This window comes from Pogona vitticeps, chromosome 7, assembly GCF_051106095.1.
Source record: "Pogona vitticeps strain Pit_001003342236 chromosome 7, PviZW2.1, whole genome shotgun sequence".
Lineage (NCBI taxonomy): Eukaryota > Metazoa > Chordata > Lepidosauria > Squamata > Agamidae > Pogona > Pogona vitticeps.
The window spans coordinates 5,689,521-5,708,062 of NC_135789.1; the positions used below are offsets into that span (position 1 = coordinate 5,689,521).

Below are 18,542 nucleotides of genomic sequence, written 5' to 3' on the forward strand. Positions count from 1 at the left end.
ATTGCTCTGGGATGTGTAAGCCATTTCTGGCTGTGTTTTGAGACCATGGGAACTGGGAGGCCCTCTATTTTATATTGGTGGTGGAGAAGAAAGGTCAGCAACTTGAAATAAATAAACTCTGAAGCTGGCGAAAGTACACGATTCTGTCAAGATGGGTTTTTCCAACCCTTTATCACTTTTGCCACTGCAGGTGGAAGTTTAACATTTATTTTTTCCCCCTACACACCATATCTGCAACCATCTATTAACTTTCGTGGTGCTGGGCAAATGTTACATCTTTTTTTAAAAAATAAATAAATAAATAAAGCTTCTCTTCTTTAGGAAGTAGGATTCTGCAGGCACAGTGCTCGAGGGGACATGTGGATAAAAAGAAGAGGTGGAAGAACAGAGGCGAACCTTCTCGGTCTGTTGTGTGGGCAGCTTCTCCCTCCCTCGGGTTGCATGGCTATGGATTTTAAATAATTTAACAAACGGCAAAACGCCGCGTCTGCAGCAAGCGTTGCTGGAAATGCTCGACTCAGCAGACAGGCAGTCTGGCCAAGGGTGTGACAGGCGTGCATTCAGTCTTCCTTCGTGTCATTTGACTAAGAGATTCTGTTTAGAAAGGTTTACAGTCGCTCTAATGGGTGGGAAAGTGAGATGCCGTTGCTCTCGCGAAAGGAGTGAAAGGAAAATGGAAAGAGGAACCTCACTTCACCTTCTTAACTCAGCTTTTTCCCTCCGCACCCCTCTTTTTTTTTTTTTTTTTTTTTTTGCTGCCACTAGTGTTCAGGAATGATGAGTCATTTTTGCCCTGGGAAACCAATCAAGCACCTTAAAGGCTGTGTCCTTTTCAGATCTCACAGGTGCCTCCCCAGAGCCCCTTGGGTATTTCAGAGTACATCTCAGAAACATATTGTCCTGGGCTCATGGGAGAGAGAGACAGAGACAGAGACAGAGACAGAGACAGAGACAGGATGGTCGGTTGATGTTTGCATGTGACAAGAAGTCCAAATCCAGGTCTTCTTGAACGTATGCTGCTCATTTCTCCCTTCGCACCAGCGGGGAAAACAAACCAGGAAAACATGGTTTATTGTGATGCCTAAACCTCTAATCACTTTTTTTTAAAAAGAGAGAGACACACACACAAAGACTAGAGGTGTTAAGAGGGCCTGCAGATTACAGTATAGGAATTCTGACTTCCTGGGAAACCAAAAACAAACAATAACAAAAGCAACATAGGAGCAGAACCCAGTGTTTAATCCCAACTATAAGCGGACCCTTTGAATGAATGGGATCTCAGTGCTTATTAGTTCCTCTAATTCTTTGCCTCTGCTCTAACCTAGACTAGTAATTGGATTTATCCCCAGGAGCTCTGAGATCGTGTTTCCTGATCGGTTTTACCTGCTTATGTGAAGGGTAGAGTGAATTCTGGTTTGTTGTTGTCAGTGATTTAGGGATCTGATTGCGGCGCCAGAGGTTGGGAGTTCGATTCCCCCACTGTGCTGTCCTGGAGAAGATCCAGCCTGTGTGGCCTTGGGCAAGCTGCACCGTCCCAGGGATCCCCTGTCCCCAATGGAAGGGAATGGGAAGTCGCTTCTGAGTACTGTTTACCTGGAAAAGAGTCACCATCAGTGGGAATGGACTTGACAGCACATGAGAAAAAGAAGTCAAGGTGGCAGAGTGTAGAAATTCTAAATAGGCTTGCCAGTGGTAATTTTTCTTTATAAAATGATAAGCTCTGTCATGCTTATGATCATTTTTTTTTGGTGGTAAATGTTGATTATTTCATTAAAATCACTAATCGCTTAGTGATTTTATGGGCAGAGGTGGTCTGGTTTTGGGGTTTGCCTGTCAGTCATAATGTCAAAATAATTTGGGTGTACAAAAGGTTGGCGGGGAATGCTGAAAAGCGGAATAAATGTTGAATAATCTGAAAAATACCTGCTGAAGTGTGATGGGCTGAAGTGTGATCAGTTTCCCATGTCTAGTTGAAATGAGCGGTGTGCTGTAATGAATATATAAAAATATATTCTTAACAGTTTGAAAATTCCAGTTTTTGTGTTTCAATAGGGTGGGATTCCAATCTTTTGCCCAAAGAGTTTCTATTCATGGTCTTCTCTCTGGACTTTCTTCCTATAAGAAATCATGATTTTTTTTAAACTGGGGGTGTTGGGTGGGGAACCATGTGTACCTCTCTTAAGGATGAAAACAAACAAAAACCAGGGGAAACGATCCCTGATGGTGAATGGAACAGCTCCCCCTTGTTGCCCTCCCCTCCATTTGTAGGGTTTCGCTCATTGTCCTGCCTCAGGAAAGGCCGTTTTTGTTGTCAGCCTCTTCAGGCGAGTGTTCTCATGTTCAGTGAAAAGGTGCTGACACGCAGCCTCTCCCCCTATCTTAAATATACGGCTTTCTTGCCAAAGCTGTCATGTAAACCCCCTCCCCTCCTGAATCACTACTCTTTTCAGAGACCCAGATGGTAAACAAGAATGGGAATTGCGAGGGGAGGAAGGGGGCCTTTGTCCTGTTTTCTTATGTGTGCTTCTGAGCTTCACATTCTCTCCTGCACATAAACGTATACACACTCGCTCATTGACTTTACCTGAATTTCCCATTCACAAGGATCATACAGAATGTATATGTATAAGCAAATCCTATCCTATTTTAGTAATTTTGGAAAGTGTTTCACACGCGTTGTCTTGGCAACCCTTTGTAGCAAATTCTCACAAGTTCGGCCATTACTGTGTTTTGAGTGTGTGTTTTGGCTGGACAGCTCAATGGTTTAGGATTCTGGCTGTGGAGTCAGAGGTTAGGAGTTCGATCCCCCCCCGGCCCCCGTGTGAGTAGAGCCAGACTGGGTGGCCTTGGGCAAGCTGCACAGTCCCAGGACAGCCTCAGAGGAAGGGAATGGGAAACCACTTCTGAGAACTCTGTACCTAGAAACCCCTGGAAATGGTTGCTGCAAGTCAGAATCGACTTGATGGCACACAGTTATTACTATTTACACACCATCAAGGCAGTACTGACTTAAAGCAACCCTAATAGGGTTTTTAAGGTAGGCAAGATACTCAAGGAGGGGTTTCCCCCATTGCCAGCCGTGCGGTGAGGTTTCTATGGCTGAGTGGGAATTTGGACCGAGGTCTCTCCATTTCTTTGTACTGGCTCAGAGACCAGTATTATTATCCCCTGCCCCCTTGAGCTAGAGAGCGGAAGCTGGTCGAAGGCTAGGTGTGTTGCATTTGTGGCTGAGGGAGGTTAGAAGCAACGCTTTTCTGGCCTGGAGCTGACTCCTTTAGCTAACATTGCCAGTGTTCCTTGTGCAAACATCCATTTTGATGGAGGATGAGGCAGAAGGACTTGAGCCTCTTTGAGCTATACATTCTGCTGTGGTTGCTTTTCCCCTTGTTAACTACAGACGATGGTGCATCCTTGAGGCTGTTGAACCAGTTGTGTTACCCTCAGACGTGCAGGCATGTGGGTCTCCCTAGCCGCTGGAGCTTGAAGTGCTTCGTCTGTCCATCAGGTCAGATGGATGAGAGTGTGGACTTAGTGGATAGACAGTTTGGTCTTGCCATCCACCTTTTTCCTTCCCATAGGTTGCAATAGACTTGGCCGGACAGCTGTAGAGTCAGCTGCCTGCGGAGAGGGGTTCTGGGGGCACAGTGGCATGTGGGGAGCTCTGCTTTCTCAGCAAGAACCATTTCACACAAACATATCTAGCCAGCGATATGTCTTGGGAACATTGTGAGTTTGGCGTGCCTTGCCGAACTCACAACACCCTTCAGTTCTAGTTAGCGGCCTCACTGTCTTATAAGACATGGCAGGGCATGGAGAAGTTGGGGAAGAGTTGTTTGAGGAGAATGGATGCTGGCGCTGGGAAGGTGACTTGCAAAGCCTAGTCTAACAAACCTGCCCAGCCAAATCGCTTCTCCGAAATTTCCTTTCCACGAAAAAGAAGAATGACTTCTTAGTTTGCTGTGTTTGTGCTCTTCTGCTGGATACAGTTGCTTGATTTCTATTTTCTTTTGAAAGAGTGAATGGTGGGGGAAAAGACTTGGCATTAAATGGGTTTCGACTGTTGCCGGTAACTGGGGCAAAATTGAATGTGGAGTCTTGCACCTGAACCCCAGAGGGCAATCTCAGCGTTGTGTGAAGATCTTTGGGTGCGGTTTGTGTGTCTGTGTGTGGGAAGAAGGAGAGGGAGAAGGCCTTGCTGCTAAAATGAGTATATAATTACCCTTCCTTGTAAAGGAGAAAGGGAGATAATGGAAGCAAAGTGTCAAATTTTTGGAGAGCTCAAGATGCTATCCTTTTCTTATTATATTGGCTTTTATTGTTCTGAAGGTGTTCAGCAAGCTTTTGGAATGCTTCAGAGAGGAAAGCAAGGAATTGGAAAGAGAGCTGCCCACAGGAGGCACACAGATTGTGGTGTACTACAAGCCCCAGCATTCTTTGTTAGTGGATTCACCCACTAACAAGCCTAGCTAAAGCAGCTGCACTTTGCCTCTTTCAGGATGCAGAGCCTTTTGTTTCAGGTCTAGGCTTCACAGCAACCTGTGTCAGTTTAAGAATCTTGCTGCTTAACGTCTAGGAAGTGGTAATTGGTAGAACATGGCCTGGTTTTGGATTTATTTTCCATTTTCCCTGCACAGATTGTCAACCCCGGGAGCAACCATTCATATATGGCATGAGCATTTGGTGGTCCATGGTGGGGTGGAATCCTGCTTCTCAGCAGTCCGGCGCATACAAAAAGTGACATCCTGGCTTTGCTTCTCCTCTGTTCCACTTGATTGAAGCGGAGAGACCGGTCAGAGAGTTTTTGAGGATTAATGAAATCCCTGGGAATAGAGGAGAGGGTGCGGCCCATTCTTTATTTCTGACCTTGTTTTAAACTGCTGAATATTCATGCGGACTGGGGGACAGGAGGCGAGGTGGATGGTAGTGAGAGTAGGCTGAGAAGAGAACAAGGCCCTTGGTCACGCATCTCATTCTTGAACGTGGCAGAGGGACCTCTTCTTTTGTTGCTTTGCAAATGTTATGGGTGAAATCCGTGCTCCGGGTTGCCCTTCCCCGAACTCTATAATAGCCGTGTGGAACGTCAGCTGGGAAAGCGATTTCAAGGGATAGCATTCCCCCCCATTATTTTGCAAATTTCCCCCCTCTCCTCAAGAAAAGCAGGGTTCATTTGCTTCTGAAGACAGTACCTAATGAGAACATGAGAGGCTCAGGAGCTTGAAAAAAAAAGAGATAAAGGCGAAGAAAGAACACTGCATAAGAATATTATGTTTCCATGGAGAGGTTTGAGGACAGTTCTGTTCAAATTGAGACTGGCAGCCTGTTGAAGGACTAAAAGAGGCCAGCTAGTGTTGATTTGATTGGCTGGAGATTTGCTAAAATGGCAAATGATATTGTGTGAGCTTAGTATCGTATCTCTCTTTTCTGGAATTGTTACCATGAAAACCCAAGACATCCTTTCAGGGGTGGAGGATGAACAAAACCCATCAGAGGTCTTTGCTTTATCTAAAGTTGAGAAGAACACAGCAAGTTTCCATTTTTCCATTTTTATCAACACATTACTAACTTTCCCCAACAACCTAAAAACTTGACCTTCCCTTATACAGTAAATGAAAGCTGGGGTTTTCTTTAAGGCAGTTGGATTGCAAATTACTAGCAAGACTCAGCCGAGTGCAGTGACTCAGGCCGCATCCTGATCCATTCATCAGGGAGCAATTCCAGGTCCACCGCCGTATAACCAAATGTAAATGAAACAATATTCCTGTTCGAGCTTGGAAATTTTGGTTTTTTAGACTACATATGCCAGAATCCATCAGTTGCCATAGGCACTGTGTGGAGATTCTTGGAGTGTTGATCCCAAAGGTAACTTTTAAAAATTCTGATTCTTCCACTGTCCCTTTAACTCCCCCTCCTCTCTAGTCTGATGGCGGAAAGAGACCCATCCTGTCATTCTTTGTGTCATGTATGGAGACAGCACCATATATAAATAACAACAGTGTTCCTGCCCAATGTTTTTATCCTGGAACTCTTAGTGTTTTTCAGAATTGTCTTTGGTGAAGCTATTGCTGCTCGGTTGAAGCTATTGGTGTCTGTTCTACAGCAAAGTCAAGAACCTGACAATCTAAAACCCGAGTGGCATATTGCAAATTGCTAGCAAGACTCAGCCAGTGGTTCCCAAACTCACCAGTGGTTCCCAAACTTGGGTCCCCAGATGTTCTTGGACTGCAATTTCCAGAAATCCAGAGCAGCAGAGCTCGTGGTAAAGGCTTCTGGGAGTTGTGGTCCAAGAACATCAGGGGACCCAAAGCAGGGAACCACTATTCTCCACACTGAGGAATTGGAGGTGAAGCAAAGCCTGGATGGTGGGAAGCTTTGGTGTTTACCCCAGGTGACTGTACAGTGGGGTCTTGACTTAAGAACGGCTTGAGTTAAGAACATTTTGACTTAAGAGCCGCTCTCATAGGAAAATATTGACTTGACTTAAGTACTTAGATTTGAGTTAAGAACTGAAAACAAAACCCACGTGGGAGGCAGGGAAAGTGCAAAATGTGAACTTTCAGTTAACTGTTGGCCAGTGAAAAGGGTGCCTGTCTGCTTCCTCACTCCTCCCAGCGTTTAGCGAGTGGATTGGGAGACAGTCTTCAGACTGCCTGGTACTGCCTGGACTGTATTTTCCCTGCCTTCCCTGAACCTTTCTTGACCTAAGAAAAAAAAGAAACAAAATATCCCCCTCTAGTGGTCGAAGGCAGAATAGCAGCTTCCCATTAGTTTCTATGGACGGAAAAGAGCAGATACGGATCAAATGGTTCTCAATGCATTCCTATGGGAAATGCAGATTTGACCTGAGAACTTTTTGACTTGAGAACCGCCTTCCAATACGGATTAAGTTCTCAAGTCAAGACCCCACTGTATAATGAAAGAGAATTAAGTTGAAAGAGTGCGGTTCAAGTTGGATTTCATGGATTTTGTTTTACCTCCAAGAGAGACTAGAATGGAAGCAGCTTCCAGCTTCTACCTTTTCCTTGCTCTGTTTCCCCTCCCTACAGGGTTTAATTGTTGACGTTTTGTAAAACAGCCAGAAGAAATGAAGGAATGCCTCTTGACTTTGGAGTCGAAAAGCAGAGAGTTCAGACTTGGGCAGCAAGAAAGGGCAGAAGAACAGCCAGGCTTGCAGAGATATGTCAGGCAGCATGCGAGTCTTATTTGAACCTACAGAATGGAACGTCTGTTTGGTTGAAAGGAGGATGGCTTGAATTTCTGCAGATACTCTGTTTAGGGTGCATTCCTGGCAGAAATTTGGTTGACACACAGAGCTTCTTCTACCACCATGGGACAACTTCTTTGTCAAAAAAGTTTGTGTCGAGTGGGCTGAAATTGGGGATATGAGAACCCAAGTAGCAAAGCACAGTGGCATGCTGTGGAAAGCAGGACTGGAAAACTCAGAGGCCTTCTCCCTCCTCGGAGTCGCCTCTGGAGACATCTTGGAGATCAAGTCTGTTCTTGCCTTTGGAATAAATAGCAAGAAAATTGTTTTGCTGGAGGCATGAATCTGGTGTGTGGGGTTGTTTTTTTAAAAAACCCCAGCGATAATGCGCTCCAGAGGGGATGCGCTGCTCTTAGGAGGCACCTAGTTTTTCTAGGGAAGAAGAGCTGTTTCTCTCTGAGTTTCCCCCCTTTTAAAGTGTGAGCTTATTCCGCCCCCTTCGTTTTAAATGTTGTCATCTGTGTTTGCCTTAGCACACACATGCATTCGGTGAGTTGGCTGAAACAAAAGAATTCCTCTTTCTAACATGCAGGTCTGGGCAGGATAAACACAGAGCTCAGTCCTTTTGCTAACCCCGCCTTGAAATCTGAACAGGGATGGGGAAAGGATGTCTCTGATGGCGGGGGGGGGGGGGGGGGGAGGAATGCACACATTGTTGTGAGTTTGCCTTAATATATAGGACCAAAGCCTGCAGGATTTGTTTTAAATATCAAGTAATGTTTATCTTCAGAAAGTTATGACTTGGAAGTAAACATATGCACACAAATACATACTTCAAAGTAGAAGACTTAATGCAAATGAGATAGGATGAGATTAAGCAACACATCACTTAGTGCATATTATTCTGTGATTAGAGGTGTACAGGTATGTGCTTTCACACTACAGCGTCTGCTTCTGGGATTCTGGAATTTGTAATCCAAACACACAAATCCATAGAGCCCTATCTACACTAAACTGTTGGTGTACTTGACTTTAGATGACTGATGTGTTCATCATAGCTATGTCCTGTTCCCCCCTCCCCCTGCCAGGGGGGCATTTCTAGGAAAATAAACACACAAACAACATGCCGGCCGGCCTCCTTGGACCCTCATGCCAATCCTGAAAGTACCAAGCAATGCATTTCAGGGGATGATCAGTTACAGTAGACCAGCAGCCTTTTCTTGGAATCTTGTCTGCTGTCCCTGGGAATTGTCACGGAGAAATCCCGGATAAGCTTCCAAGTAAAGGCAGGGTATTCCTCAGGGCACCGTTTTGAAACCTTCCCCTCCCCTGGGTTGCTTTTTATCCACTTCTAAAAATAATAATAATAACAAAATGTTCTGAAGGTTTTGAGGGCAGTGTTGGGTCCTATGGCCAGTCTAGCTTCCTAGTCTTTTGGCTTCTGGTGGAGTTCCTTCTTGTGCACCGTTTTGCAGGAGTTGGTTGGTCTTCTGGAAAGCTGAAGCCTTCAGGCGGGGTGTTTGTGTGTGGGGGATAATGTGTTCTGCAGGCAACAGTAGGAAACCTTTAAATTTTAGAAAAGTTCCTGAGGGGCCGAATCACAGTGGCTTTAGAACATAGTTGAATTTTTTTTTTTTTTGCAGAATACTTACAAAAGCTGTGAAACCATGGAAGAGAGGACTATCATCAAGAGAAGTGTATGTTGCTAGTTTAGCTCCCATCAGGCACAGATGTGTTTCCAGGCTCTAAAGTTCCCTCCTCCTGTTATGGGGTACATTCCGGTTGAACCCTGTGGAAATTTGGTTGATCTGTTTTGTGAAAGATGCCACTGAGGGAGAAGACTATAAGAATCTGCTCTCTACCAGGCTGCTTGGTCTTTCCTGATGTACAGGAACTTCTGGATCTATGGCAGAGGATGACCTTCCTTCCTATCCCTTGTTTTTTTTTAAAAAAAGTTTAAATTGAAGATGTCAGGCATTAAACCCAGGACTTGCAAAAGGAGGAGCCTCAACCACGGAGTCGAGGCTCCTCTCTAGAGAAGGGAAGTGTTGGTAATTTTGAAAGTTACACTTTCTGTTTTAATTCTTTGGTGTCCTGGCAGGAGACAGGTTGGTTAGAAGAAGTGAAAACAGACCCACAAAAGTGCTTGCACACAAGGCAAAGACTGTCTCACAGGCGCCGCTGTGTCATGGCACCAGGGAGGACTTCCTCTTTTAAAATATAAAATAAAAAGCAGTAAAAAATATGGCAAACAAACTGTCGCAGCTTTCATGGAAAAGAGGATTGAGGCTGTGGAGGGAATTGGGGATTGGCTTTTTGTTTTTCAGTACAGTGGTTTTCCAAGTCATTGGGGAACCCAGGATTCTAGTGGGGCTTTGAAAATTTTTTATTCAAAGCATTCAACATAGGACAAATGGATAAGGGGGAAAGCGACACACATGTTGCCCATTTTCTGCCAGCTTTTGAGCCTGACTGAATGTACATACCTTTCACGTGGATGGAAGTCCATCAAGGTAATTCTAGGCTGATTTGGCGTACCAATAATTGAGAGGCCTTTTGGAAGCTTCCCAAATGAAGTGAATCACTTTTGGTCATTTATTAGACTCCTTACACACATAACTGTGTGATTGCGGTCCTCAGCCCCATGCCTTGCAGTTTGACAAGTCATATCTATAAAGTCGAATAGTCAAGCTCAGAAATGGAGCAGGCTGCAGAGTGCAGGACACATAATAATGGGCCCAAATCACGGAAGCCAGATTTAGGCTGAATATCAGGAAAAAAAACATCTTAACTTGTCTGAGCAGTATGACAATGGAATTACCTCGAGAGGCGGTGGGCAGAGAAATTCAAGAGAAAATTGGACGACCCTCTGTCAGACCTGCTTTGATTTTGATTCCTGCCTTGAGCAGGGGGTTGGACTTGATGGCCTTAGAGGCCCCCTTCCAGCTCCGTTATTCTATAATTCTACGCCTTGGGAGATTGTGGGCTCTCCTTTATTACTTCGTTTTTGGCAGATGGGTTGATGGTCACTATACAGGGTGACAGTTACCCTTACAGCACCAGCAGGAGGCCAGACTAGATGGTTTTTGAACTGTGTGATGTTGCGAGACAGGGGAAGAATTGTTAATTAGTTGTAGTGGTAATGAAACCCACAAGTGGAGGAGTGGTGCTCTTTCAACCTGGGACTCAAAAATGCTGGTACATATTTTAGCGCAACTCCCTTATTGCTAAACCACTAAGACTCAAGAGAGACATTTTGAGCTTTTAAGAGATGGGGAAAAGACTCGGCATCCAACCTAGGATGTGATGGGTAGGCAGCATAGCCATCAGGGATTGCCAGCAAGGGTAGCTGGTGGGGAAGCCCTGAAAAGGGGCCAAATTCTGCCCTACGTTTTCTGCATCCCCTACAGCGGTGCTTTGTTAGGTCCTGTCGGAAGGACTGGAGAAAAAGATACTGGCTTGGTGACTGTTTGCGTCTTGGATGAGAAGCACATTTTCACACGCCCAATCACCCCACCGCCGTAGAGCAAGTGGGGTGGAAAAGTCTGGTTTGCCTTTCTCTGGGGCTGGAAGCTGGTGACCCAGATCCTTCGGTTTCAAAGTTCAGGCCCTTTTGTTGTTGTTGTTTGGCCAGCTTTCTTTGTGTGGCCGCTTTTCACCCCAGATAACAACCGTGGTCATTTGAGGATCACGTGACCTGGCCTGGGACATTCTTTTTTTGGAGGAGAGAGCAGATGCTGCTTTGCTTATTTAAAGGCACAGAAGATGGACTTTTAATGACGCGCCCCTCGCATATTTTATCACCCTCCTCCCGTTTCATCTCCCTTGCATCCCAGGACCTAATCTGTACATTTTTTTTCTCTGTTTTTTCTCCTTGGATTTAGAAGGACAGAAGCTGGCTGCTTTGTGGGGTGGGAGAGAAAGAACAAAACATTTTAACTTTATACCCATGGCAACTTTAAAATAGCCTCCGTGGGCTGTGACATCATCCGGTTACATAATACTGCGTGGAATTTGCTTCTGAATTAGCTGTCTTACATTCAAGGGTAGGGATGAGGATGACCAAGAAAATTTTGACGTTTCCATTCCTCCCTCTTTCCCAGAGATGGGTTAAGCAATTTTCTCTTTTTGCCCTCTACCCAGTATTTTCTGTTCCATGGATCCTCTACTGCTGAAAATGGAGATGATGATCCTATGTGGAAAGAGTTACAGCCATGGTGCTGGCGTCCACAGATAAAATGCTCCAGTTTAAAAAAAAAAAAAGCATTTTTGAAGGGGGAGGAAGAGGCAGAAGACCAGCTGTCTTTTACTGGGGAAAGGAAGAAAGAAAAAGCAATGTGGTCCTTATGTACAGTCCAAAAATAAGGGTAATAGGATACTTTTGTTTTAGTTTGCATGAAATAAGGAAAGTATCATCCATCCTTTTTTATATATATGGTAAATGTTACCATAATATAATATAATATAAAACGCAGAGTTGGAAGGGACCCTATGGATCATTGAGTCCAGGCCCAGTCAAGGGAGCACAGCGAACTCCCAACCTCTGACTCAAGCCACTCACGACCGAATTATCCAGTAGTCAAGTGGCAATATCTGCTGTTTCATCTATTGACAACCATATATTGCACTTCCAACGTCTGTGACGTTTGCATTCATCTCTTAACACAGCCGTCAGTTTTGTGTCGCTACCACTGGCATTGACATTTGTTTTTTGTTCTGTCATCCACCTCACTTTGTTTATTATCCCGCCTGCTGTAGAGATCAGAAGAGGTCAAACCTTGTTCCTTGTTTTCTTCCCTTTCTTTTTCTTTTCTTTTTTCCCTTCAGCCTAAAGAGGCTCTTGATTTTGGATCGTCTTTCCTTATGCTGGACCGCCATGGCTTCCTTCCTTCCTGCCCACAGCAGGCTGCAGTTTGTGTATGGGGGCGGGGGGGGGGGAGAAAATTATTTGGTGCTGAAGATGGGATTTAGAGCCTCCTCTGTCTGGTTGAAACCCAGTTCTTTATAAACAGTGTATTCCCAATACTGCAAGCCTTGTCTGCGTGAATCCATTTGCCTTCATTTGGCCTGTGTCACTGTTTGCCTTTTATGTTGTTCCAGGCATAAACAAGATGCTTTCCTAGTAATGTGAATTTGACTTTGATAGATGTAGGCTTGCTCCTGTTCATGTGCATATATGATGATGTTTGTGTGTGAATGAGAGAGAGAGAGAGAGAGAGAGAGAGAGAGAGATTCACCTTTGTGAACATATAAAAGCTGCCCTGTTGGTTTATCTAATCCAGCATCGTTGGACTAGAAACAGCTCCAAAGCTTCAAGCACAGCATCAAGGCCAGGAGTTTAAGGACCTTTGGAATGGAGGATGTTGGACTCGGTCTCTTGGTACTTTAGAGAGTGTGTGCCCTGCCACTGAGAATCTGGCTCCTCCATTCAAAAAAGGGGTGAGAGACCTCCACATCCCACAGTTCTAACCTGCCTTGCAAAGGGATCAGATTTCGCCCTCTTGGGGATCTGAGAAATACCTCAATCTCCACTGGCACCCGCTCCGCTTCTGGGGCCGAGCCACTTCATCCCACTGGCTTTGAAAATAAGACCTGCCTTGGTTTCCTTCTTTGGACCATGGACTTCTTTGGGATCTCCACCTAATGTCTGTTTTTCCACGGCAGCGGTGGTGGTTGTACACCATCACTTTTTGGTGATTCTAGTAGGGTTTTGGGGGTGTATTTAGTGTTTAAAGGGTGGTTGAATGTTACCATCCCCATGACCACATGGGGATTTGAACCCTGGTCTCCTGAGTGCAAGTCCAACAGTCTTACCTACTACAGCATATTAGTCGTTAGAGATTCTCCACTAGTTCAATGGTGGGTTGTTTAAAAAGAGAGAAAAACCATCTTTGTATATACCTGTGCAAAAGACTGTGTGGTGTAAGCAGCCATTCTCAACCTTCTTTTGGCCATGGCCATAAATAGAATATGAAAGAAAAATAGGCTGAATCAGGATTGTATAAGTCACAAAGCAAACCTTACAAGGTAGTGTGTGAAGAATTATTTCCAGTCCGTGGGCCCCTTCAAATGTGCCAGGGCCTTCCAGGTGGCCATATGAGTCCCATTGAGAATGCCTATGGATAATGGGTTAGACTCAGGACTCCTGGGTTCGAATACCAGTTCAGTCATGGGAAGTCACTGGGAGTGGTAATGTTAACATAACTTCTTAAAAATCTCACCATCCCGTGAAAACTGTGGTTCGGTTGCCATAAATTGATGCAACTTTAAGGGCACATGGCATAATGCGTATACCTACCATAGACGTGAAGACTCCATTTGTCAGGTGACTGTAAGAAATAAGTTTCCTTGTAGCCCACCTTTTCTAGTGTGAGGCAGGGTTTGGAGGAGAGAAACTGCAGCAGTCATATGAGAAGTGCAACTTGAAACTGGGTCAGCAGTCTCAAGCAAGGGGGAGAGGAGATAGTCTTGCAGATGGTGGAAGCTTTTTTTTCTTCTTCCAGGAGTGAAATAGAAGGGTGAACATTGCAGATACAGTACTGATTATTCTGGCTTCACGCCTGTGATCTTGTACCTTCCCCACCTAAAGCCGGACTGAAAGTTGCATGGAGTGGGGAGGTGGGGATTGTCCTTGACTACATTTGCAGATTGCAGCCGGTGTGGAATGCCATGGACTCTCCTTTTTATCAGCTGTGCCCTTGAGGGCACGATGATGACGCAGGGATCCCGGTTTCAAATAAGCCCACGTAGAAGGGATTTCCTGGATATTTCTTCTGTCTGATTTCCTAGTGCGTTCGGGGGCTGTGTGTTATTTCAGAGGAACAACAGTTTCTAGAGCAGGACTTGACATTGGTAGTGGAGTTGTGCTGATGTCTGTTTCTGCTGGACTACAACGCCCAGAATTCCTTGGGCAGAGCCCAGCCATAGTCTAAAAACAAAACTCTGCACACTTCTATTTGGCAGTTTTTGTAATGGTTGGGGAGAGTGCATTGTTTGTTGGTGGACCATTCTCCTTTCCCCAAAGAAGTCGCAGGTTTACTCCCTCACTCAAGTTGGGACTTCAGGTCCCATCACCCCCAACTAACATGCCAGTGATCGGGGATGATGGAAATTGTACTTCAGTGCCAGGTTGAAAAAGGCTATAGAGCTGCTTCTTGTCTTCCCCATTTTCTTTGTACCGAGAGCAACCTGATTGGGTTGGTTTTAAGGGGCAACAAAGGAGAAAATGTCACAACTGTGAGCAATCCTTTTTTCTGGTGCCAGTCCGCAAGTCCAGCTTGACTACTTGTCTTCTCGCCTTGTGCAAATACCCCTGCATTGCATTGTCAGGCTTGCTTTTATAGACATCCCCACCCCCACCCCCTTTTAGAGTGGTGCTGGAGGATTCATCTCTGCCAGAACAAAATGTTCAAGGTGGTGCTCTGGAGATGCAGCTGGAAGTTTCAGTATGAACACCGCCTTAGCCAGATGGAGATGAGGTTGAAGGGTGTGTGTGTGTGTATGTAAGAGAACACACACGTGGGAAAATGCCTCCCCTTTAACAGAAAGCTGAATTGTATGCCTAACAGCTTTCAGAATGTCTCAGAATAGCCGGATCTACTGTTGCTGCTACTTTGATTGGGATGATAACTTTCGTACTAAGACAACTCTGCTGAAGAATCCTCCTCAGTGACTCCCAACCTTCGGTCCCCAGATATTCCTGGACTACAACTCCCAGAGGTCCTCACCGCTGGCTGTGCTGCCTAGGATTTCTGGGAGTTGAAGTTTTTAGATGTGTGAAGTTTATTCACACCGAGCACTTTGAAAAAGAACTTTGCGCAGAGTCTCTTGGTTTTTAAAAACACATAAAGCACAACAGTCAGGTAGCTACCATTCATTTAGCTAGAGCTGGTTGTTTGGGATTGTGCGGTTGTAGCTGAGGGCAATGTCGTAATGGAGTGAATGCAGATGGTGCAGCAGTGGTGGGGGCTGTCACTATTTAAGAATAATAGCTGTGTGCAGTCAAGATAATTCTGGCTCAACGTGAGGATTTTCCAGGTAGAGAATATTCGGAAGTGGATCGCCACCCCCTTCTAGGGGTCCCCTGGAACTGTGCAGCCTTGACCAGGTCTACACCAGCTGGCTTTTCTCCCTGGAGGCCCAGTGGGGGAATCGAACTCCCAACCTCTGGCTCTGTAGCCAGAGACCTAAACCACTGTGTAGGGTGTTTAAAAGAAAGCAGCAGCCTACCACTTCTTAAAACAGAGCCGAGATTTTTAAAAAATGTGCCTGCCGTTTAGTGTATTCTGGAAGGAATGGCAGAATGGTTACCAGATGTAAGAATTAGACTGTAGAGCAGAGAATAAAAAAGTAACTCTCTCTTTTTTAATGACTGCTTGCAGTGGCTATGCACACTATGGCATTCTGGGCGTTCTGTAGTCCAAAAAAGCTAATTCTTTCAGCTTCTGCTATAGGATCTTTCAAAGGTTTTGAAAATAGGGTCCAAGATGTCAATTTTATAGGGTTCCATAGGCTTCTGTGTAGATTGTTGCAGTTAATCTTTCTGTTTCTCCTCATACTTAGGCTGGATGAAGCCAGCCAAATATTTTGAAGAGGTGGTCTCTGCAAAGAGACGTACTTGTTTAACAGCAGTATCTGTAAATGAGAAACCACTCTTATCGGGCTTATTTTCCAATTGTGACAAAGGCTATTGGTAGCCAAAATCATTAGTAGTTGTTTTCTGATACATGCTGAAAACTGATCTGAAAGTTTTTCGAAAGAAATCGCTAAAGGGTTTATTTTTATTTATTTTTTTTGTAAAGTATGGAGCTTGTAAAAATACAATTGGTACCTTCAAGCTGTGAAACAGATTAAAGTGATAACAAGCAAGTGTCTGCTTTGGAGAGTGGGGAAGAGGAAATGTCAGGATTCAGTCTCATCTTTCTGAGTAGTGATTTAAATCATGATTCAAATCAATTTAATTTAAACCAAGTTCACTCTTCCTTTCAACCTATGACAGCTTCCTGTGTTTTGAAAATAAGCACACACACACACACACACACACACACACACACACATAAACATATAAACATATATAAACATATATACATATAAACATATATAAAGTCAGTGTACAGCACGTGTGAGGCAGAATATGAGTGACATAAGGTGGGTACATGCAGACATGCAAACAAAGACAGAGTGCAAGGCTAGAGTTATCCCATTGAGCACAATCAGTGTAGAACAGCCTAAGTTTCTTTCAGTTCCTTTTGAAAAACCCATCTCAGTTGCTATCTCTTTGCCCCACGGTCTTACACAAAAACTTACGTAACTGGTTCAGAGAAGCAGGGGAAGGTTCATCTAAGGCGGTTGCGCTGGCCCCCCCCCTGGATGTCATGGGGCTCTCGTCTCTCGTCGCACTGTCTGCTGGGGTGGGTTAAGATTTCCGAGAGAGGAGGCTGCGCGGATACGTGAACCCTTTACACAGTGGCTCCTCTGTGGCTTGAGTGGGGGGCCTGCCTGTTGCCGAGTGTTAAAAACTCTTGAGTATTAGAACGCTTGGTTCTGCAAGGCACAGCTTAAGGAGTAACGTAGCTGCTGGGAGCAAGTTTCCTGTATTTTGGTAGGAAAGACACATCTTTGCATGGCAGTGGGTAACACAAAATGTGTGAATGAAATCGTGCTAATGGAGTGCGTAACTTTTTTTGAGTTAACTGTTTACGTTGCTTTTCAGTTACTTTTAAAAGTTACGTCAATGGAGCAGTTTTGAGGCATCGGTCTTAAGGTTTGTTTCTTAAGCAGTCTTGGAGGGCGAAGAAAAACATTTGAGATGCTTTTGAAAACATTGCATCAGGTAGCCGCCGTTACTTTTTAAAAACTGATGGGGAATTGCCTCTGCAAGTCACTTCTGTGCTCAAGGTATGGCTTGTGGGAACACCTTCATGATCCATATTTCAAGAATCTGGCTATTGCCGTCTTTTGGTAATGTTTTAAGTTAATTTATTGTACACTTTTATTGATCCGTCTGTTGATTTAACTGGGCAAAGGCAAGGGTCATGCTGCTGATAGCTGTTCTTAAAAAGCAAAAAGCAATTAGATTTCCATTTCGGTGTTTAAGCGTTTGGCTTTGGTGATTGTAACTGTGTTTGAGTTCAAAGGCCAGGTTGTCATTTGGCAAATAAAAAAAAGCCCAAGGAACCCTGTGTACAGATTAAAGCAGTATTTTTGAAGCCAGCATGCTGTCCTTGCTAGTAGATTATACTCTACCAGGAGTATTCTTAGAAGAGGCATTTGCTTCTCTCTATGTGAGAGAAAGGAAGAATGCATCTTTAGAGACTCTGGAACTCCCTCCCACAGGAGGCCGGGCTGGAAGACAAAGACCTTTCTCTTCAGGCAAGCTTTCACTTAGTGACTGCCTGCCTGACTGGGGTTATTTAATGGATGGTTGTGCCTTGTTGCTTTGAATGTGTTTTTGGTGTTGATTTTGTTTACTGTTTTAGTGCGATATTTGTTTCTTTTAAAAACATGTATATATCTACTATTTTTAGTTTTTAAACAGTGTTTTTTTTTTTACTGATGTAAGCCACCCTGGGTCTATTTAAAGGAGAAAGGTGGGGTAAAAAAATATTTTCAGTAAATAAATAGAGATAGCTATTGCTGTCTTGGATGATCTGCACAGTCCTGGAGCCACACCAGAAGACGGGACTCGTGAACCTCTTGTTTTCTATCTGGTAAGGATTCTTATAACTCTGAATCAGCCCGATGGTACATAATTGTTATCCTCATCAACACAAGTCTTAATAACATGTATGAAAAATTGATATGGGAGACAATTCTTTTATCTCTTAAAATTATCCCCCAAATGTGTGGAAACCAGCTCTCAGCTCACCTTAAGACGTATATTTGGCAGACTTCTACCATGAAAATGTTGGAACATTCATTTATAATTTTTCTGCCCAATATATTGGTGCGTGCCTGAAGAAGTGAATTTTATTCATGCAAGCTCATGCTGAGAATGTTTGATTCTGCATCTCTGATCTATTGCTCCCTGCTTTACAACAGGAACAATTAACAGAAGGCTGTTCCCTCAAAGGGAATGAAATATCAACCGATTGGGGTCGGGTTGAGGGTCGGCGAGATGGTTTAGCAATGCGGTGCTTATTTGGCAAAGGATATTTCCTTGCATGTGGTGGCCCCTACCAAGCTTTCATTCTTAAACTGGGGTTGTAATGGGCAGGTTTCCATTCTTAAATGTGTTTTTAATCATTGAAGGCTAGCAAACTCGGCATCAAGCCTCTCTTTTAGATCTTCTGGAACACAGAGGGGGAGTGGTGCTTTGGAGTAAAATCCACTGGAGTTGTAT

The 18,542-nt window shown here is 44.4% G+C and overlaps 1 protein-coding gene across 4 annotated transcripts in view; it reads left to right on the forward strand.

The window, feature by feature from the left end:
* The window catches only part of SKI (SKI proto-oncogene), a 144,255-nt gene that overhangs the window by 19,680 nt on the left and 106,033 nt on the right, over window positions 1-18,542 (forward strand). For 2 of the 4 annotated variants that reach the window (XM_020814936.3, XM_020814937.3), the window contains exon 2: window positions 8,845-8,898. The exons of the other annotated variants lie outside the window; for them this stretch is intronic. In XM_020814936.3, the coding sequence (XP_020670595.3) occupies window positions 8,845-8,898 (54 nt within the window). The remainder of the gene's footprint in view (window positions 1-8,844; window positions 8,899-18,542) is intronic. 4 annotated transcript variants of the gene reach the window in all.